At 42.8% G+C, this 22,743-nt stretch overlaps 1 protein-coding gene across 1 annotated transcript in view; it reads left to right on the forward strand.

The window, feature by feature from the left end:
- Positions 1–22,743, forward strand: part of CACNA2D4 (calcium voltage-gated channel auxiliary subunit alpha2delta 4) — a 531,111-nt gene that overhangs the window by 89,906 nt on the left and 418,462 nt on the right. Inside the window, 4 exon segments of the mRNA XM_030214826.1 lie at positions 6,672–6,732; positions 9,481–9,631; positions 13,511–13,585; positions 21,657–21,746. Coding sequence (XP_030070686.1) covers positions 6,672–6,732; positions 9,481–9,631; positions 13,511–13,585; positions 21,657–21,746 — 377 coding nt within the window.

The raw sequence follows: 22,743 nt of genomic DNA on the forward strand, positions 1-22,743 counted from the left end.
CACTGGACATGTCGAATTGGAGGAGAAGTATGCTTTTGCCTGTTGCTATTTCCTGCTTGAAGTTGGCTAGGAGGGTAATTAGTACTGTTTCAGTGCTATGGAGGGAGCGAAATCCTGATTGTGATTCGTGTAATATTGTGAATTTGTTTATATAATCAGTAAGTTGTTTGGTTACCATGCTTTCCATCAGTTTGACTACCAGTTGGATTGATGCTACTGGGCAGTTGTTAGTGATTTCGTTTGATTTTTCTTGGGATCTTTTGGTATTGGGGTGAGTAGGATGTTGCCATTTTCCTTAGGGAAGAGACCTTGTTGAAGCATGTAGTTTAAGTGGGATGTAAGGTCTGCTATGAAGCAGTGGGGGGCGGATTTTATTAGGTAGCTGGGAAGGTATCCAATTTACAGTGAGAGTTGGAGAGCCTATTAATTGCCTGGGTGACTGTTTTTGCGGTGAGGAGAGCGAAGTTTGACCAGGGTCGGTCCGCTGGGTATTCACCAGGGGTTGGGTCCAAGCCAGTGGTGAAATTTTCAATATCGGTGTTGTCCTGAGGTAGTGTGTTACGTAGGTTTGCAATTTTTTCATTGAAGTATTAAGCAAGATTGTCTGCAGATGGCATGTCTGTATTGGTTGTGGTGACCAAGGTGATGTCTAGTAGTTTGTTCACGAGTTGGTATAATTTCTTCTCGTGTCTTTGTAATCTGGCCCTATTTTAGTTTTATAGTATGACCTTTTGGTGTGTTTTATTGCGTATTTGTATTTTCTTTGTATTTGTTTCCATGCGTTTAGTGCGTGTTCGTCTTTTATTTTTTTTCAAGCTCGTTCGAGTTTCCTGGATTATGCTTTTATTTTTTTCAGTTCTTCATTGAACCATGGTATCGAGTTATGCCTTCGTGAGGTTCTTGTTTGTAAGGGTGCTATTTTGTCCAGTATGTTTCTGCATCTTTTATCCCATTCTGAGAGGTAGTATATAGAGTCTGTTTGTGCTGTCCATTCGTTATTGTATATCTGTTGCCAGAATGTTTTCGCGTCTATTTGGCCTCTTGTGCTGTAGGTTGTGTGTTCTTGTATACGGTGTGAACCCTTTTTGCGCCATTTTGGGGATAGGTTTAGTTTGTAGTGGTCGGTCCATGGTGTTTCTGTCCATTTAATTTCTGTTATTATTAGGTTCTGGTCTGTGGACAGATTGTGTGATATGAGGTCGAGTGTGTGCCCTTTGACATGGGTTGCTTGCATGTGTGGCCATTTAAGATCCCATGAGTGGAGGAATTCCTTGCATTTTCGTGTGTTGGTAGAGTTTGGGTCTTCTAGGTGGAGGTTAATGTCTCCTATTACTAGTATATTGGAGTTGGTTACACAAGTTGGTCTGGCCTTCGTTCCAATTACCTGGAGGTCTGTAAAACAAGACACAATTCACATGATTGCATAGGGTTTTGTTGTGGATTCTGATTGAGGCAATTTCAAGTTGAGGTGTTATGGACTCGGCAGTGGTTTCGATGGTAAAGTGGGACTGATAGATTAGTGCTATGCCTCCACCTCTCTTTTCTTTTCTGGTCCAGTGTCTGATTTTGTATCCTGAAGGGCACAAGTCTAGGATTATAGGGTGCTTTTGGTTATGGATCCAAGTGTCAGTGAGGAAGAGTAGGTCGAGGTATTCTGACATGATCCAGTCTGTTAGTATTGCTGTTTTATTTACAGTGGATCTGGCGTTGACGTAGCCCACTTGGGATTGTTTGGAATGGGTCTTCTGTATTTGGTGTTAAGTGGACTTTTGTTAGTTGTCGTTTCTTTGTTGAGGTGAGTTTGTTTGGGCCCTTCTTTCCCTTCTGTTGTGGTTGTTCACATGCAAGTGTTCTTCCTTTGTTTAGGTTGTTAACAGTTTGGTGAGGTGTGGTGTATTTGATCAATCTATAATGATTGTGTAGTATGGGTATGATGTTTTCTGCAAGTGGCGTGGTTAGTGTTAAGTGGATCAGTGTTAGGGAGTAGATTATTAGGAGTAGTTTGAGGGTATTTATTATGGTATATATTTCCTGTGGTTTCTATTAAGACCGTGTTGCCCCAATCTGCTCTCCTCACAAGCCTGCCTTCTCTGGTTGATCAAATGCAGTGCAAAAGGCTCCTTCTCAGGCACGCCCATCCTGCTGAAGGTGTCTACAATTCACTAGCAATTATTCAGTTTTTACTTTGGTTTTTAATGTCAGGCCTTTCAAGCCTTGTCAGTTGTAAAGTCTCAGTATCTTGAAATATAATAGGCACTTTAATCACGGTCTGGTGATCGGACGCGTTTCCCAGGGCACAGAGACTCTGCAACCCTGGGAGCTGTGTCTATGTTGGCATTAGACACCATAGGGGGGCAGCAGCCTCTGGCTGCCGCCACTGCTTTGCTCTGAGCCCCTCGGAGCCTGTCTCCGGGGCCTCCGCCACATTGCCCCTTCTCCTCTTGTCGTTGCTGCTGTGCTCTGGTCTCGGTGCTGTCGACTGAGCCCTCGGCGGCCTCGGCGGTTCCCTCATGCCTCCATAACTCCCATGCTCCCCTTTCCTGCTTCCGTCTGAGGAACCAGCGGGAGGGCGGACGAGGAGGCAGAGCCAGGCGCATGACCGCTTTCACACAGCCCGTGTGGTCCCCTGTGGGAGAGGCTCGATCGTCTCTCCCTGCTCTGGGTGGGTGAAGAGGCAGAGTCGGGCGCGCGGTTGCTGTCCCGCCAGCCTCGTGCGGTCCCCCGTGGGGAGAGGTTCGGATACCTCTCCCTGCTCCGAGGGCAACAGCTGTGCCATTCGCTGGACCCGCACAGGCTCCCCGAGCGCCGTCTGCTGCCTCGTGCAGTCCCCCATGGGGGGCAATTCAGACTGGTGCCCGATTAACTAAGCACAAGTTAGGATAGCTGTTTTGCTTAACTTTATGCAATTAATTAGATGGTAAGTGCAGGCTTGGAATTACTGCAGGCAGTAGAGAGGGGAAAGGAGATTATCTGAGAGGTTCAGGAATTTGTAAGACAAAGAAGCGTCATTGACCATAACCATACCTTGGAATGTAGCCAGGGGAAATGCTTGGTAATTTGGTTTTTAAAGTCCAGTATCTAATATTTAACAGGCACTTCTGTTCATCAAAGACATGCAGTAGATGGATGTGTTTCACTCCTGTGAAATTATTTGGAAGTTTTAATGCTGAGGAAGCTTCAGCAAGATAACAGAGCTTTAGAGGTTGTATAAGTTATAGACAGGAACATTATCTCAAAAGTTGTAGTGGAGGTTTAGTTAGCAGTTTCTGATCCTGATGTCTTTTGTTCCAATTGATGTGTATCTGTGGAGGTTTTTCAGTTGTAAATCCAGCTTATTTCACAAGCAAAGAGAGTCAAAGATAAATGGCTTCCAACAATAGAAAACAAATGGCTGTATTTAGCACTTATATGTGAATTTCTGTGGAAACAATACAGGGGCTGATGGTTGACTTTAGTTTTAAGAAATCTAACAGATTCAGAGTTTTAGAAATAGTTATGTGGTTAAAATAAAACTTTAACTCACGGATTGTAGGTATGAACATTATAGTTTCTGGTTCTGATATCCTTGGATGGTCCAATTGAAGCAGGTTGCTGTAGGCTTTTTCTTTGTTGTCCAGGAGGAGAGTTAGATGTAAATATAGATCCAGTACAGCCAAGTCAAAGAGCATGAGGAGAGTTATTTGCAATATGAAGGGAAGATAAAAGTTCTTTTCTCCAGCCAAAACAAAAGAAAGAAGTTCAAAGTAAAATTGAGGACTGGTGCCTCAATACAGACTGCGCAGAAGTCACTAAAAATGAAACACTTTTAATAGGCTTGCATAAATATAATGCTGACATCTTAATAGTCAGCAGAGAGGATAAGTGAAGTTGGGACATATATCGAGAGACAAAATGGGTAAGACAAAGGCATTAGTTACCCTGTAGCATGAGATTTAGTAGAGAGCTTATAGAGGACAGATAGCTAGGCCCTGCTTTCTGCAGCACACACACTGCATCTACTCCTCTTCCCCCTCCTGAGCTGCCTCCACTGCATCTACTCCTCTTCCCCCTCCTGAGCTGCCTCCACTGCATCTACTCCTCTTCCCCCTCCTGAGCTGCCTGCACTGCATTTAATTCTCTTCCCCCCTCCTGAGCTGCGCCCACTGCATCTACTCCTCTTCCCTCTCCTGAGCTGCCTTCACTGCATCCACTTCTTTTCCCCCTCCTGAGCTGCCTCCACTGCATCTACTTCTCTTCCCCCCTCCTGAGCTACCTCCACTGCATCTACTTCTCTTCCCCCCTCCTGAGCTACCTCCACTGCATTTACTTCTCTTCCCCCTCCTGAGCTTCCTTCACTACATCTACTTCTCTTCCCCCTCCTGAGCTGCCCCCACTGCATTTACTTCTCATCCCCCCTCCTGAGCTGCCTCCACTACATCTACTCCTCTTCCCCCTCCTGAGCTGCCTTCACTGTCTTCACTTCATTTACTCCTCTTCCCCCCCCCATTCTGAGCTGCCTCCACTGCATCTACTTCTCTTCCCCCTCCTGAGCTACCTCTACTGCATTCCAGTCTGTGGCAGAACGTTCAGTGATTCACTAATTTTTATTTTGGCTGTGCTGCCAGTTTTGCAGAGCAAAAGGATGATATTTCATTACTAAAGATGTTTGGCATGCAGATCAGGGGAAATGAAGAATTACTTGCTGGCATAAAAGGCGGGACTTAGCTTATCTATATTACTGGCAAGCTGGAGGAGCTCTATTATAGTCATTATCTTTTTATAGTATTCTGTTATTATTAGACTCCTGTTAAATGTAAAATACGTAGCAGGAGGTCTTTGTGCAATATTTTTCTCCAGACTAACATTTCTGCTATTTAAAAATCCACAACTTTTCTGCCCCCAGAATTTTTTCTCTAGTAATGATTATCTGCTAGACTTTTCATTCTAAGATAGACTCACTTGTTTTCTTATAGCGAAACAATCACTCCCACTCTGAGCATATAATTTCTTAGTGCACGTATCTAATTGTATGTAGCAAGGATGTGCTAGCATTGAAGTTCAGACTGGGCAGTGGGTTCTTCCATAGTGGTAAAATCTTTTACAATGCAGCAGGTGGCCAAAAATGCTTTTGTCATTACAGTTACAGGCAGAACATTCTGCTCAAAAAAAAAAAGATGTCAATCACAATCACAGTGTAACAATATGATGTACATTCAGAGATTCTGACCCGATAAGATTCAACTGTGAACATTTGGAGGGAGGTATAAAACCTAAGAACAGAGGAGGAGCCATGTTTTTCCTCACCTAGAGGGGGTCCAGATAGCAGATCTTTCCAGTCCTACAGGAGAGTCCAACTAAGAAGGATGTAGAGGAGCACTAAGGGTGGGGGGACCCCACTCTGGGGCCTATCAGAGCCTTAGCTCCCTGCTCAAGTCACTAAGGGAGGTATAAGAGCAGTAATAACATAAGGACTGCTCTTGTGTTATTCAACTGTCCCGTGCACATTAAAGAGCAGCAGAGTCAAGGGTTTCTCACCTGTATTTAACTATTCAGAGAGGTCAGTCTGAACCACAGGTGTCCCTCAGAGGGACAGAGAGCTCTAAGGCAGAAGGGCTGGCATGGTGAAGAGACTGGAGCCTAAACATTAGAGAAGAGCAAGGGTTGAAGCTGCTGACAACTGTAAATCCCAGTTGGGGAAGGGATTGAAGGCTGAAAGCAGTGGAATTGGTGAGTACCAGACTCCTAAAAGTATCAGTGAATAATTCACCAACACAGGGGCTTATTCTTAACCTGTTCACAAGACAAATTCATAGTACTCAGGGAATACCTATACAATCTAAAGAATAATTTACTACAAACGCCATTGGGATAGGAGCACAGAAACCCTCATGCCAGCCAACTAAGAGACTCGGTAATCCATCTAATGTAACCATTTCATCTATGCTGAGAAGAAATGGATACAGAATCTCTCATAGAGAATTTGATGTACCATCATAAAGAGCAAAGAGTGGTATTTTATTAACTTTCCTGTTGCTAAACATATGAAAGAGATGGAAGTTGACACCAAGCAGAGCTTTCCATGTTTCTTTAATGAAGTGTTATGATCAGTGTTGCAACCAGTTTATTGTAATTCTATGGGCAATTTGCCTTTTACTTTTCATTATACTGTACATTTTGCTAAATACTGAATTGCTCATGAAAGGGACTTTTTATCTGGAAGCCATCTTGGTCTCTGGTGATCCTTTTTGCTAGTTACTGTTCTTCTGTGCCTAACTCTTTTGCTGTCCATAATAGTGAGCCAGCTATAATTGTAAGTCAAAGTTTAGAGGAGAAAGGAGTAAATTTGGCCATAGATGCTACAAATTGATTATGTACCTACCTCAGGGGTGACCTTCAGCCCCAGCCAACAAGAGGTCTGCTACAACAGCATGTGTGGTAGGCATGGTGATCCAGTGTAAGAGCATAGTCCAGAATTTGCGGAGCATTTTTGATAGGCATCTCTAACAAGCTTGTTTATTTGCCCTCCTAGTTGAAGCATGAGGCACAAAAAACCAAGTATATTCTGAAAATAATATGCACTGGGGTGTTAATTTACAGTTGGAGGGTGAGAGAGAAGGAGGTAAAACGACAGCCAAATCTAAAGGAAGAGAGATTCTTGAATTTCATCTTCACAGTTTTCTCTCTTTCTTCAGGTATCAAATGGATGCCGGATGAAAATGGAGTTATCTCTTTTGATTGCAGGAATCGAGGCTGGTGAGCATCTTGTAGTTTCTGACCTATTGTGCCTTCTTCCTGTCTTTCACTCTTTTATTTGGTAATGGTTAGGAAAAGGCATTTGCGTCTACCTAGCTGCATATTCCTTTCTTCCAAACCATTGCATGGGAAATGTCATCTTTATGGATTGAGCCTTTGTGGCCCTACTCAACTAAAACATGGTAAGATAGAAGCCCAAGATTTTACAGTTAGCCTGATTGTATGTTGGCCTAGGATGCTGCCTCATATACAACTTGTCTTTCCATGTGATAGATTTTACAGGACCAGTCATGTTGACTGAAGGATAGTTGGGTCTTCTATTGTCATGTCATATTGCTGCTTTTAATACATTCCTAAGATTGACTATGACATAAGACTGGGTTTAAAGATGGCTTCCTGTGACAAGGTCTGAACAATCTGGAAAGGTCTGGGTGTTGCCACTGTATCAGGTTTTTGGTGATCCACAGTATTGAGTCCTTCCCACTCCCAACCAAAAAAACCCCAAAACATATTTGTCATTATCTCTGGGAAAAGGTGACTAACGTCACCAGAAACAAAAAATTAGATTTTAATGAATTCTAGATCAACCAATTTGTAATACTACAGTCCACCATCCTTTTATGTGACATAATAAAAAAGCTACAAGTCTGAAAAATGTGTATCTTTTTCAGACTGCTTATGGACCCGTGACAAGGAAAATCGGCCATTCTCAACATTTTGGTTTCAATACTTTAGTCATCTTTTCTTAGAGGTGATCACATTTACTCCTCTTTCTACAGCAAGCAGCCTGATGTATATGGTCATGAAATGAGCTGTTCCTGTAGGCCTTAATGAGATACAGACCTCTGTGCATGATTCTAGATCCTGCCATATTAACACTTGCTTTTTCTTTTAGTAGAACAGCAGCAGCCTGTTACTGTGCTACTAGAGAATTACTCCCCCCCCCCCCCCCGGCCCAATAATCTGAATAAAATGCTGGTGGTATCTGGTACTCCTATTTGAGCTGCTGAGTTCTCTGTATGTACAACCAGGACTGGCCCTAGGAGGGTACAGCCGGTGTGGAACCCCTTAACATATAACACTTCTGTCTTCCTGCTCTCTCCTCTCCCTCATCACTGCTACCTCTCATCATACCTTCCCCCGTTTCTCATTTCCTCCCTCCCTCCCTCCCTATCTCTCTCTCTCTCCTCCTGTCTCAAGGTCTCAAGCACACAGACACACTGTTGTTATCCTCTCATGCTACGATTGCCCCTACAGGTGCTTTCCCTCTTTTCCTCCCCCACTGATAACTGTGTCTTTCTCTCTCCCTTACCAAGCTCCCAGGCACATGTACCCTGGTACCTTGTACTTGCCTCTTTTCATCCCCCCATACTTTCCTCTCTTCCCCCAACATGCACACAGATTAGTGCCTTTCTTTCTCCTCTCCATGAACACCATGTATTTTTCTTTTCCTTCCTCTCCAATCCATTTCTGTGCCTTTCTCTGCCCTCTACCCAAGTGATCCTTTCCACCTTCCTAGCTGCAGGCATCAGGCAAGTAGCATGCACTTCTTACCTGCTGCTGCCTCTTCTGCCAGCTTCCATCTGACATCATGGTCTGAACATGCAGGACCTGTATGGTTAGACCAGGGGTGGGCAACCATGGTCCTCAAGGGCCACAACCCAGTTGGGTTTTCAAGATTTCCACAATATGCATGAGATTAATTTGCATATACTGCTTCCATTGTATGCAATATCTTGATAAGTTGTAACTATTGCAGAATTTGGCTGTTTGATTGATATTTGGACTGACAAGTTGGGACGGTATTTGGCATTATATGTTGCGATTACATTGGCTTCCAGTATGGCAGTGTTGCTTGTTCAAATTGTTGGTGATTAATTATGTATAAGCTTATTGATCTGTCCAGACCATTGTATCTTAAGGATCTGTTGGTGCCATATCACCCAAGATGAACTTTATGATCTGCGACCAGACGCTTATTTGAGGTCCCTGGTTGGGATGTTATGAGGCTCGTTCATTGGAGAAAATAGTCCTTTAAAATTATTGGCCCAGAATGCTAGAATCATCTTTTTTTAAATTTGAAAGATCAACCTTTATTGTTATGCTTTAGGAAGAGGTTGAAGACCTTGTTGTTTTATTCAGGCCTATAGGGTCCAGCATTGAAATATATCAGTATTGAAATTTAGCAAATTTGTATTTTATATCTTTTCTATTTTATTCTTGTTCCTACTGTTATTGTTCTTTTTAAATTGTAAACTATTCTGAGTGCAATTGTTTCCATAATAGTGGTATATATACATATTTTTATAAATAACTAAACAAATAGATTTGATGCATATTCATTGTGGAAATCTTGAAAACCTGACTGCGTTGTGGCTCTTGATAACTGTTTGCCTACCCCTAGTTTAGACTTTAGTTGCGGCCAGCAAAAAGGAGATGGCTGCAAGTAAGAGCTTGGCTCTCTTAGGTCTCTTGCCAGTGGGAGGGGGAATGCTCATGGGATGCCGTGACTGAGCTCTGTGTCTATAGGGTGGTAATTTTGCGGTTGGGTCCAGGGTCTCCAGCAGTCACCCAAGTTCACCTCCATTAAGAACATCACTGAAATTAACACTGGATTATCTTGTCATCTAGCATTGTATAGAACCTCTGGTGGACATATAAATGAGGATCTTACGTATAACAAAGTTGCCATAATTTTTATCTAACACACATTCTTATTTTATTAGCCTATTTCCCTTTGTTATAAAGGTACATCCAAGCAGCTACCTCCCCAAAGGACATTGTAATCCTGGTGGATGTCAGTGGTAGCATGAAGGGTCTAAGGATGACGATTGCCAAACACACAATCGCTACTATCCTGGACACACTGGGTGAAAATGACTTTGTCAACATCATTGCGGTAAGTTGGACATCCCTCAGGAGGGAAAGAAGAAAGAATGAGAAGTGCCTAAGAGGCAAATCTGTAACTTCATGCCTCGATCTAGGTGCCACAGTGGTGGGCACTAAGCCTCTCCTGCCTGGTTAAATCCTTTTGAATATTGACCCCCAAAATAGCTGTCCTAATGTCTGGATAGCTGTCTGGGAACCAGCATTCAATATCGGCAGTATTCAGATAGCTCCTGCTGGCTGCTGAATACCTGGCTACAGTGGCGTAGCTAGGGTAGTTGACACAAGGGGCCGGTCATTTTTTAACACCCCCCCCCCCCCCCCAAATCCAGTACAAGGCATACCGAGAATACAAAACACCCAGGACCTATATATAGAGCAATTATACCATACCATAAGCAGTAATTTGTACGAGTCACACAAGGGAAAAGGAAAGCATCTTAAACACTACAGTGAACACTAGAACATCAATTCAACTATTGTAAAACGACAACAGACAGAATAGTACAGATCGTCAATCCTGCACAGTCAATGCCAACCGAAAGCCATGCCTTTTTCACAAACACAGATACACCCTAATCCACTATAGAATAAGTAATAATAAACTTTCTATTTAGTCAAAAATTAAACTGAACCCCCGATGCCAGACTCTGTATACAATGCAACACCACAGAAACAGAAAATGTCCCCTAGTACTGTGCAAAATATAAAGACAGCAGATGTAAATTTGAAAAAACTAACAAATACCAATCACCACTTTACAAATTAACAAATAGAAATAAAACAAATACAGAAAATAAAATACCATTTTATTGGACTAATACATTTAGCTTCCAGGGGCCAAAATCTCCTTCCTCAGGTCAATACAGTATAGTGCTGTTACAGTATCCTATCCTGACCTGAAGAAGGGGGTTTTGTTCTCTGAAAGTTAAGTCAAAATGTATTAAAATTAGTCCAATAAAAAGATTACCTTATTTACATGTTAAAGCAAAAAAATAAAAATATGTATTTTATTTACAGTTTGTTGTCTCTGGTTTCTGCTTTCCTCATTTTCTTTTCAGTCTTCCTTCCATCCAGCATCTGTCTTCGCTCTCTCTCTCTCTCTCTCTCTCTCTCTCTCTCTCTCTCTGCCATCCAGTCTGCCCTCTCTCTCTGCCCCTTCCATCCACATCTGCCCTCTATTTCTGCCCCTTCCATCCACCATCTGCCCCAGTCTGCCATCTCTCTCTCCCTTACATCCACATCTGCCCTCTATTTCTGCCCCTTCCATCCACCATCTGCCCCAGTCTGCCATCTCTCTCTCCCTTCCATCCACATCTGCCCTCTATCTCTGCCCCTTCCATCCACCATCTGCCCCAGTCTGCCATCTCTCTCTCCCTTCCATCCACATCTGCCCTCTATCTCTGCCCCTTCCATCCACCATCTGCCCCAGTCTGCCATCTCTCTCTCTCCCTTCCATCCACATCTGCCCTCTATCTCTGCCCCTTCCATCCACCATTTGCCCCAGTCTGCCATCTCTCTCTCCCTTCCATCCACATCTGCCCTCTACCTCTGCCCCTTCCATCCACCATTTGCACCAGTCTGCCATCTCTCTCTCTCTCTCCCTTCCATCCACCATTTGCCCCAGTCTGCCCTCTTTCTCTCTCCCCCTTCCACCCACCATCTGTCCTTTCTCTCTGCCCCTTCAATCCGTCTGCCCTCCCTCTCCCATCCATCCATCCAGGGTCTGCCCTCCCTCACACTCCCCCCTTCCATCCAGGGTATGTCCCCTCTCTCTCTGCCCCCAGTTCCAGCCCCCTTATTCCACCTGCCCCTGGTTCCAGCCCCAGCCCACATCTCCCACCTGCCCCCCTTTTCAGCCCTACTATCCCACCAGTCCCCAGCCCTTTTCTTCCATTAGTCCCAAGCTTCAGCCCCCAGCCACTTCTCCCTGTCCCCTTTTCAGCCCCCAGTTCCAGCCCCCTTCATCCACCACATGCCTTGCATCCCCCCTTTTCAGCCCTAGACCCATTCTCCCACTTGTCCCAGGCATGGACCCATTTTCCCTCCTGCCCCTTGTCAGACCCCAGTTCCAGCTTCAGACCCCTTCTCCCATCTGAGCACTCCCCTCTGAGCACCCCCACCCCTCCCCTCCCCAATCCCCTTCTACTACTACTACTATTTAGCATTTCTATAGTGATACAAGGCGTACGCAGCGCTGCACAAACATAGAAGAAAGACAGTCCCATCTGGGCTCCCCCACCCTCCCCAATCCCCTTCTCCCCTCCGAGCACCCATCTGAGAACCCCTCTGGGCTCCCCCACCTTCCCCTTCTCCCCTCTGGGCTCCCCCACCCCTTCCCAATCCCCTTGTCCCCTCTGAACACCCCCACCCCTTCTCCCATCTGAGCTCCCCCCCCGACCCGGTCCCGTCCCCGTCCCCCCTCGTGGAGAGCTGACAGAGCCCTGTCTCCTGCCATCACCCTTCATTTTTTTTTTTTTAAATCCATTGCAGCGACGCAGGCAGCGCTTCACGTCTGCCCTGCGTGTGCTGTGAAGATAGAAAATCACCTCGTTAGCGTCGGCCCTTCCCCCGTTGTGTCCCGCCCTCGAGGAAATAGGAAGTTACCTCAGAAGAGGGCGGGACACAACGGGGGAAGGGCCGACGCTAACGAGGTGATTTTCTATCTTCACAGCACACGCAGGGCAGATGCGAAGCGCTGCCTGCGTCGCTGCAATGGATTAAAAAAAAAAAACGAAGGGGGCAGAAGACGAGGGCTGTCCGGAGCACCCCCCCACCCGCTGACACCCGGGGCGGACCTCCCCCACCGCCCCGCCCTTCCTACGCCACTGCCTGGCTACAGCCCAGTGCTAAATATTCAGGTACAAGAAATCCCCGCAGCAGCTAGTATGTATAAGAACATGGATTGCCATTGGTTAAATATTACTCCCCCCCCCCCCCAACTTTATGTGAAATTTGAAATAATTACAAGTACACTTTTACTTAGAAACACTACATGTAAATAAACAGGAGAAAATCCTAACTAAAGTAATAAAAATATATAAAGTGCCAAAAAATGTACACCACCTGTCAGTAAGACCTCAGGGGAGAAACCAAAAGAAAATGAGATCACAAACCCAGAAGAAAATCAAAACAAAACCAAAATGAAGCAGAGAGAGACCATTCCTTAATATATATGGTCAATTAGATTTCAAGAACAACAGAACCTAAACAGAGATTTTTCAGCATTGTTCATCCACATCTGTTGAACGATACAGTGCAGTGTCATAAACCACATAATAAGGATCAGTGCGAGCTGTGACTTGGTCTTCTGTTAAACATAGTAAAGTCATTTGTTTCTCTAACAAAAGGGTTTGGCTCGTGGTTTGGGGGTAAGGGCTTATTGATAAATCTGTGATGTTTGTTTTCTATTGTACCTTGCCTTGATGCTTTCAGGAAGGGCGAGTAATTAAGGGGTCCTTTTAATAAGCTGCGGTAAAAAGGGCCCTGTGCTAGTGGTGAGAGACATTTTTACCGCAGCGGTTAAAAAAGGCTGAAAATAGCCATGGCCATGTGGTAAGATTGCTCTTACCGCGTGGCCATGCAGGTGTTGGGGAAGCACTTACTGCCACCCATTGAGGTGATGGTAAGGGCTCCTACACTAAAAATATGGTCTGATTTCCCATAGTGCAGGAAATAGCGCTTGCTAGGGCTGGAACTACCAACGGCACCTGTGCTGGGCCGGCGGTAGCTCCAGATTAGCATGCTGTAAGCCAGCGTTGGACTTACCGTCATTTTGTAAAAGGGCCCCTAAGTTATGTAAATCAGTAGTCAAGCTAAGATGTTATAGTCATACCCTTTTCTCAGGTGGGGGATTTGGATTCATCATTGACAGGTATATTTCTCTCCACAGTACAATGATTTTGTTCATTACATTGAACCTTGTTTTAAGGGAACCCTGGTTCAAGCAGACAGAGATAATCGAGAGGTAAGTACCTCTTGAATTTCTCTGATTGGATTGAGACAAAATAGTTTGCAATAGCTGAAATCCCTTCCCTTATGCTTGCAGGTATCTGAGTTAGAGTTCTTGTCTTTTCTTCATTTTAGGATACCAATTTTTGCTTTATCATTAGTACTTTTGTAATTTAAAGTACACCATTTATTTATTAAGATTTATTTACCGCCTTTTTGAAAGAATTTACTCAAGGCGGTGTACAGTAATGGGGGTCTGAAAGTTCTTCCACTTAATTCTCCAAGCAAAGTGGAGTTGAGAACTTGAGATCCTACAGTCAGTTCTGAGCCCTGAAATAAAGGGGCTGACACTAATATCCACAGATTACTTTGATATGATCAATTCTACCTGAGCTGAAAATCAGCTTGACCAGTCTTTTTTTATATATTGTATCAACTTTTATTATGCTTGCCTTGGAGTTCAGAGTCCAATGTGCCTGCCATACGTCCAGCTCTTAAATGGTTCTTTTCTCCAAGACTGGCATTAAGTCATGATGTTTATGGGGATTTGCTTTTTGTATAATAGTTTACTGTACAGATCTCCGTAATCTTTTTCTTGTTTGGTCTTTGATGACTAATCCACAAGAGGGTCATCTTATGTCAATCACCTAAATGCTTCTCAGGATTACCCTCTCTATGTCTATTCTTAAGCATAGAAAATGGAAGTTAACATTAAGGGCCAAATTCTGTAAATGGCGCCTCAAAAATCGGCATAAAAAAACCAAGCTGTTTGCGTAATTCTATGAACTATGCCTAAGTTAGGTGTAGTTTATAGAATGTGTGCACAAGCCTTTCTTGTGACTAAAATGTAGGCGCACCCATTTAGGCCACTTAAAATCAGGCCTAAATATCTGCGCCGGTGATTTCCATAATAGCGCTCATAGTTTTTTTAAAAGCCAATGGCCATGCCTCCTTTTCAACTGCGTGCATTAGAATTTAAGTGAACTGCATCATAGAATATGCCTAGAAAGTTGTGTGCGTACATTCTAATTAAAGCCAATTAGTGCTGCTAATTGGTTAAGTACCAATTAGCGGCTCTGATTGACTTGTTAATCAGTTAAATTGTACGTGCAATTTGGCCATGCAGCCAAATTAGCGCGCACAAGTTAAGGCACCATATATAGAATTTGGGGATAAATACATAGAACTTAAAGTGGAGGAGTGGTCTGTGGTTAGAGCAATGGGCTGATAACAAGGGAAGCCAGGACTTAAATCCCTGCACTCCCACTAACACTCCTTGTAACCTTGGACAAGTCACTTCACTCTCTATTGCCTCAGGAACAAACTTAGGAGACCTTTTACAAAGCTAAGTACTGTACCTAAATTGTAAATTGCCTTTTGCATAGGTATGAAAAAATGCTTAATTAAATTCAAACATAGTAGATGAAGTGGATAAGGACCAATTGAGCCAGTAGACGTGGCACAGTATTTTAATTAGGAGCTCAGAGTGGACAGTTATAAAACATGCACATTTAAAAAAATTGAAACAGAATAATGTTGTACCTGAAATATCTATTTTTCAGTTATTCCTAAAATGGAACCAAAAGATCTTGATCCAATGTTGATTTAAAAAGAATTGTGCAGTTGATACCATTGTCAACTGCATAAGGCTTTTAAAAATGTTTTCCTTGGTTATATGCATAATTCTATGTACAAGCTATGCCATCACAGATTCTATACTTAAAACGTATGGGTAGACTAGTAGGTGGGGTTTGGGATAGACACTAAAGTTGTATATAGAGGTTCAAAGTAGGCACAGCTTATGCTTATGAGCAATAACATGGTCACCCCTTTTATGTTTACTTAGCAATGCCCCTTAAGGAGTGAATTCTTCATATGGCGCAGAAAAAGTCTGTGCCAAAAAAAGTGCTATTTTATAAGCCCTGCTTAAGTTTAGATTCAGTTTATAGAATTGTGCTTATGCCCACGAATTACACATTCCTTTAGGCTCGCCCATTTGCACCAACTGACACGTGTTGAAATGTACACGCCTAAATTGGGCACATATCTCCATATTCTATTACAATGCACGTTAGTGCTAGGAACACCCCATTCCACCCATGATTCTCACATTGCTATGCCCCTTTTCTTTTTACTCATGTGTAAAATTTAGGGGCAGATCCTGAGCCTAAATTTTCACATGTAAGTTCCAATTAAAACTAACTAGTGCCAATAATTGCTTGTTAAAAGGCCAATTATTGGCACTAATTAGCTCATTCAATTAAATTATGCACACAAATTGGGCATGCACACAAATTTGTGTGCACAATTTTTGGCAGCTTTTATAGAATTAGGGGGTAATCAGCTGGTGCCACTGAATATAAGCCTAAAGTTAAACATAAATCCTGTCTCTTAACTTTGGTGGTGTACAGACTCTTTTAATATATATATATTTTTTAAATCATTGGTTAATTCATTGATTTCCTTCCATTTTATATGTTATATCACAGGAAGGAAAGGATTTATAGATTTAGTTCATTACTTATCAATAGTAGTTCAAGGCATGTTACATTCAGGTTTTTCGCTGTCCCTAGAGGATTACAGTCTGATTGTACCTGAGGTAATGCAAGGTTAAGTGATTTGCCTAAAATTACAAGGAGCATCAGCAGGATTTAAAACATTAGGCTACTCTTCCACTCTGTAAAATGTAAAAGCAACATAAACTCATACAAATTCCATCCACGTCAACGTATACAATAAAAAAAACTTTCCTATTAAAGAATTTCATTACACACAGATCTCATGCAAAAGCTTAGATTTTGCATGATTTTGAGAGAAATTACCTGTAAATAATATGTAAACATCTCTGATTAAAGGCATTATATTAAATGCATGATCCCTACCCCATTGTTTTACAGTATCCATTCCTAGATCCCAACTGCACCCTCTTTTACAAGTCAGTTCTTAACCCCAACTGCATAATCTTCTTTCATCAAGCATCAGATAGGCACACAGACTGGCAGATAATTTCTCATCTCCCAAACTACTATTAGCCTTTTAACATTTTGGTAGTTTTGGTTTCCCTATCCTCCTGATTTCCATTCACTGTTAATTCTTTTGCTAGAAATCAGACCAAATCTCCAAATTCAGAGAGGTGATCTAAAGGAGACTTCTTATGGATAAGGCAAACAAAAACAAATTGACTGCAAAATAATGTTCCTAGCAAATGTAGTGTATTCTTGTTAGTCATTCTGGCTGGGGCACCTATTTGTCTCTATGTTCATGAATAAATAGTTCTTGGAAATTGAACAATGCTTTGGTAGGACAATTGGTTAATATGTGTACTTATAAAGCAGTATCTGCTCAGTTATTCTAAGGTTATCCTTACTTGGAGCACTCTTATTGATACCTTAATGCCTCTGTATTACTCCATACTGTGACTGCACCTTGAGTATTTTGTGCAATTTTGGTTGCCATATCTCAAAAAAGATATAGCAGAATTAGAAAAGATACAAAGAAGAACAGTCAAAATGATAAAGGGGATGGAAGGACTCTCCCTATGAGGAAAGGCTTAAGAGGTTAGGGCTCTTCAGCTTGGAGAAAGACAGCTAAGGGGGGATATGATAGAGGGATCTTCAAAATCTTGAGTGAAGAAGAATGGTAAATGTGAATCGATTATTTGCTCTTTCAAAAAGTACAGACTAAGGGAACACTCGGTGAAGATACATAGAGGCTTATTTTCAAAGCACGTAGACTTACAAAGTTACATAGAAGATTGTGAAAAATGACAAGAGGACCTTTCGAAACTGGGCATCTAAATGGCAGATGACGTTTAATGTGAGCAAGTTCAAAGTGATGCATGTGGGAAAGAGGAACCCGAATTATAGCTAAGTAATGCAAGGTTCCACATTAGGAATCACTGACCAAGAAAGGGATCTTGGTGTCGTCATTGATGATACGTTGAAACCCTCTGCTCAGTGTGCTGCTGCGGCTAAGAAAGCAAATAGAATGTTAGGTATTATTAGGAAAGGAATGGAAAACAAAAATGAGGACGTTATAATGCCTTTGTATCGCACCATGGTGCGACTGCACCTCGAATATTGTGTGAAATTCCGATCACCGCATCTGAGAAAAGATATAGTGGAATTTGAAAAGGTGCAGAGAAGGGCAGCAAAAATGATAAAGTGGATGGGATGACATCCCTATGAGGAAAGGCTAAAGCGGCTAGGGCTCTTCAGCTTGGAGAAAAGACGGCTGAGGAGAGATATGAAACAGGTCTATAAAATAATGAGTGGAGTGGAACGGGTGTACTGTTCACTTTTTCCAAAAATACTGGGATTAGGGGGCATGCAATGAAGCTACAAAGTAGTAAATTTAAAACAAATCGGAGAAAAGTTGTCTTCACTCAATGTGTAATTAAACTCTGGAATTCGTTGCCAGAGAATGTGGTAAAGGCGGTTAGCTTAGCGGAGCTTAAAAAAGGTTTGGACAGCTTCCTAAAGGAAAAGTCCATAAACCATTATTAAAATGGACGTGGGAAAAATCCACTGCCTATTTCTGGGATATGCAGCATAAAATGTTTTGTACTTTTTTGGGATCTTGCCAGGTATTTGTGACCTGGATTGGGCACTGTTGGAATCAAAATGCTGGGCTTGATGGACCTTTGGTCTTTCCCAGTATGTCAATACTTATGTACTTATATCTTTTACAAAATGGTGGTAAACCCAACGTGGGCTTACTGCTCACTAATCTGGATCTACTGCTGGCAAAATGTAGCTGCTGGAACACGCGCCATGCGCTCCGGCAATTTTTTCTGTTGCATGGCGCTAACCTGGTGGTAATTGGGCATTGTCGCACGCTACCCGATTACCACGGGAGCCCTTATCACCACTTCAGTGGGTGGTGGTTAGTGCTCCCTGCTGTAAGGGTTATCTTATCATGTGGCCATTTTTTGGGAGGCATTTTATCCACTGCAGTAAAAAGGGCCCTGGCGTGCGGGGAAAAATGGCCCCTGCCACTACCCCGGGGCCCTTTTTTCCGCAGCTTAGTAAAAGGACCCCATAGTAATCTATGGAACTTTGTAAATCTAAGTGCTTTGAAAATGAGCCCCATAGTAACACATTTAAAGCAAAGAGGAGGAAATATTTTTTTTTCACTCACCACATAATTAAGCACTGGAACTCATCAGAAGATTCAGTAAATGCTCTTAGCATGCTGGCTTAAAAAAAAAGATTTGGACAAATTCGTGGAGAAAAAGTCTATAAACTGTTATTACAGTAGACCTGAGGAAGCTACTGCTTATCCATGGGGGTTGCTAGCATGGAATCGTGCTACTTATGGGGATTCTGCCAGATACTTGTGACCTGGCTTGGTTACTGTTAGAAGCAGGAAACTGGGCTAGATGGGCCTTTGGTCTGATCCAGTGTGGTGATTCTTATGTTGAACAGATTTGTCATCTGATTCAGGTTGATTATTGTACTCGATACAGTTATTTTTATTCTGAGTTCAGCAGGGCTTTGGTTGCTTCAGAATCTATGAAAAATACTCTTTAGCTGGCTGTTGATTTTCTTTGTTCATATATAGTATGGGGGTAAAATTTTGTGCACACTTTTGCTTAGATTATTGCCCCTTTAGAAACTACTGGCAGAGAAAGTAGGCGCTAGTTTCTATAGGTAATATCTGAGTAACACTCCGTGGTTTTCTTAGATTCTTCTCCCCCAGTAACATTCCTTCACTGTGTGGGGAGAATTACACATGTTGTAGAAGTGCCCAAGTATTTTCCCTTCCATAAGAACATAACCATACTGGGTCAGATCAATGGTTCATCTAGCCCAGTATCTCGCTTCCAACAGTGGCCAATCCAAGTCACAAGTATATGGCAGAAACCCAAATAATAGCAACATTCCATACTATTAATCCCAGGGCAAGTAGTGGTTTCCCCATGTCTATCTCAATAGCAAACTATGGACTTTTCCTCCAGGAACTTATCTAAACCTTTTTAAAACCCAGATATGCTAATCTCCATTGAAGGATGGGCAATAAGGCCCCAATTTCCATGAGTAAACTGCTCTTTTACTCACAGAAATGGCTTTTCATTATTGAAGAGATGAGTTCCAAAACCCACTGAGTACATTCTTTTCAAATATAAGTTCATACCAGCAATAAACTACTTTTATAGGTAGCCATAGGGTAAAACTAAAGGCCCTATTTACTAAGCCGCGTTAAGGGCATGCTAGCATTTTTAGCACGCGCTAAATACTAAAGTCGCCCAAAGAAACATATGAGCGACTCTAGCGTTTAGCGCATCTAAAAATGCTAGCACACCTTAGTAAACAGGGCCCTAAGAATAATGTTAAAACTTGGTAAATATGTCTTTCTAGAGCCCCAGTACTCTTAGGTAGTTCCAAAACCTGTTAAATGCAGAACCTTTGTTATATTGGCTAGAATTCCCAAAAATAAAAACTTGCATTTATCCAGAGAACAGCTTTTCGTACCTAACAGGTTTTGCAACTAAGCTCTTCAATTACCCTTTCTAACAGGACCAGTAGTACTGTAAGTATAGCTTTCTAGCTTTTTTAAAATTATGTGCTTTTCATCTGTGTTTCCTTTCAGGTCTCTGCCCTTTCCAAGCCTGACATCAGCCTTTGGCAGATTGTAACGCTCCTAAAATAATTAGTTCTTGCTTTTATGACAGTGGCTTGCTATCTAAGAGAAATAAACTATTTCATAGAACAATTCCCCAGCTTTTCTTGTGTTTATTGCCAGATACCAACCTGTCAGGTGGTGTCATTGAATCCAGATATTCAGTTACATTTTTCTGTTACTGAGTTCCCCTTCCAGATGTTAGAGTAGAGAATGCACTGTGAATCTCATAATGTAGGCATCTCGTTTAAGGACCATTATTTCTTGGAACAGGAATGCTTCTCCATTAGCACTAGATAACATTTAAATACTTCTGTGGCATGTATGTATAGGAGACTGGCCTCTAAGGAAGCTGTGGAATGAGAGATCATATGATGAAGGTGAAAGGGGTTAGATTGCGAGTAATCTGAGGAAATATTTCTTTATAGAAAGGGTGGCTGTGTGGAATGGCCTCCCAGTGGGGACTGTATCTGAATTCAAGAATGTATGGGACAAGCATAGAGAATTTCTAAGGAAGAAGAAAGGATTGAGGCATTTAATAGTTGATACGGATAAGCAGACTGGCAGGAGCCTCTCCTGCCCGCTTAAATCACTTCCTGCCACCTAAGTGGGGATATTCAGTGGCACTTAACCAGAGAGTGCCGCAGAATATCCCTACAGACTGCTCAAACAAAAAGTGGGCAGGTCAGGGATGGCACTGGAGAGGAGCCCGCTTAGCTATGCAAGTGCTGACACTGAATATTGCTGGCACATGCATAACTTAAAAAAAAAAACAGAGCACCCTGCTGCCCCCCCCCCCCCCTCTGACAATTGCTCCTCCTTCCCTATTTCTCCCTCCAGCCCTCAGCAATCTTTCTGGAATGCCACCCCCCTGGGCCTGCCTGTACCCTTGGTGGTCCAGCGGTGGTCATTGGGGGTAGGAGCCACAAGGGGCAGAATTGAGTGGGCTGTACTTCTGCACCGATTGACTACTGCTGAACCACCAGGGATACAGATAGGGATACCTTGACAGTGGGGGGAGGGGGAGAGAATGGAGGGCATTTTCAGGGGATAGGAGGGAGCTCGGGAGCACTTTTTAAAAAATAAATAATGCAGGTCTCAGCCAGATATTCAGCCGGGCCATATAACTCTTATGTGGGCCCCAGCTGAATATCGGCCAGGACCTCATAAGTTCCAGCATCCAGCCTGCCCAAAATTATCCCCCAGTATTCATTGCCGGTGTCCGGACATGGCCCAGCACTGAATATTGGGGGATAATTTAGCCAGCGATGATCAGCGTTTAAAAAAAATGCTGATAGCCCTGGCTGAATATTGGGGGGATGGTCTTTATCTGCCATTATTTTCTCTGTTTCTATATAAATATTATTTTGAAAAAAAATTTCTTGACTTATGAGTTCCTGTCTGTGCTGTCTGGGTCTCATACTGTCATTGTACAATACAATATGTCTGTTTCTATTTCTTCATAGCACCTTAAGCAGTTGGTAGAAGACCTCCACGCTAAAGGAATGGGTACGGTGAACAAAGCTCTTATTGAAGCTTTCAAAATCCTTCAAGAGGTAAGTGGGTTCCTGCTATGCTCATGGTCATTAAGCAGCAGACAGTGGGCTAGATGACAGCCAACGTGCATAGAATCTTTGTTAAAGCTTAGCCATAATCATCTCACAATATACTCTTGCATAGCTGATAGTTATTTGCTGCATTAGCTGTACAGCATTTTGCATTTTTGATAGGCAAGGGCTTAAGTGATGCCATTTGGGGGTTTTTTTTTGTTTATTACCAGTTGTAATAATTGACTTTACAAATATACATAGGACTAAAAGGTCAGTGAATGTTCTGAGGGAAAAATCTTGATATTTCCTAACATAGGTTCAAGATATTTTCCAGGTGTATGATTAAGGCAATCTATTGAATAGCATCATCAGTGATCAGGGCTGTTTTAACTGCCTATGAGCTCTGGCAGGCTTTTGTGGATGATGTCTCCCCCCCTCCCGATCCAGTGACATTGGTCCAGTCCACGGTGCAGGTTTCTGATCCACCTACCAACTCTACTGTGTCCCTTAGAAAAACAAAACTCAGCATTAAAGGAGCAGGACCCCTTTCTAGTCTGCACCCCCTCTCTAGACTGAGGGTTCTTTAGTTCTGCCCCTAACTTCCTGATTCTGAGGGGTGGACCAGCAGAGCCCTCAGTGATGTGCCCTAGATAAGGACTCTGTGCTTTTAATGCTACGTTTTTTCACTGGGACATGGTGGGTGTGGGGAGTGGTGCTGACTAGGCCACAAAACTGCCCAGCTCTAGTCTGCTCCCTCCGGCTCGTCCAGCTCAAAACAGTCCTGCTGTTAATATCACAAACTCCGAACACTGTACCCATCTGCATGGGACAGCCTCAAGTCATCACGTCACTTTATAATGTTCTATCACTGCCAGCAACGTGTCTCCAAAAAATATGACTGTTACCAATCATGAAACCAGAAAGTTCTTCAGACTGTTGCAATACTTCTGGCATCCCAATTCACCACACCTCTCAGCTGTGACCCTACATGGTCCGTGTTTTG

The sequence above is a fragment of the Microcaecilia unicolor genome, chromosome 9 (genome assembly GCF_901765095.1).
Source record: "Microcaecilia unicolor chromosome 9, aMicUni1.1, whole genome shotgun sequence".
Lineage (NCBI taxonomy): Eukaryota > Metazoa > Chordata > Amphibia > Gymnophiona > Siphonopidae > Microcaecilia > Microcaecilia unicolor.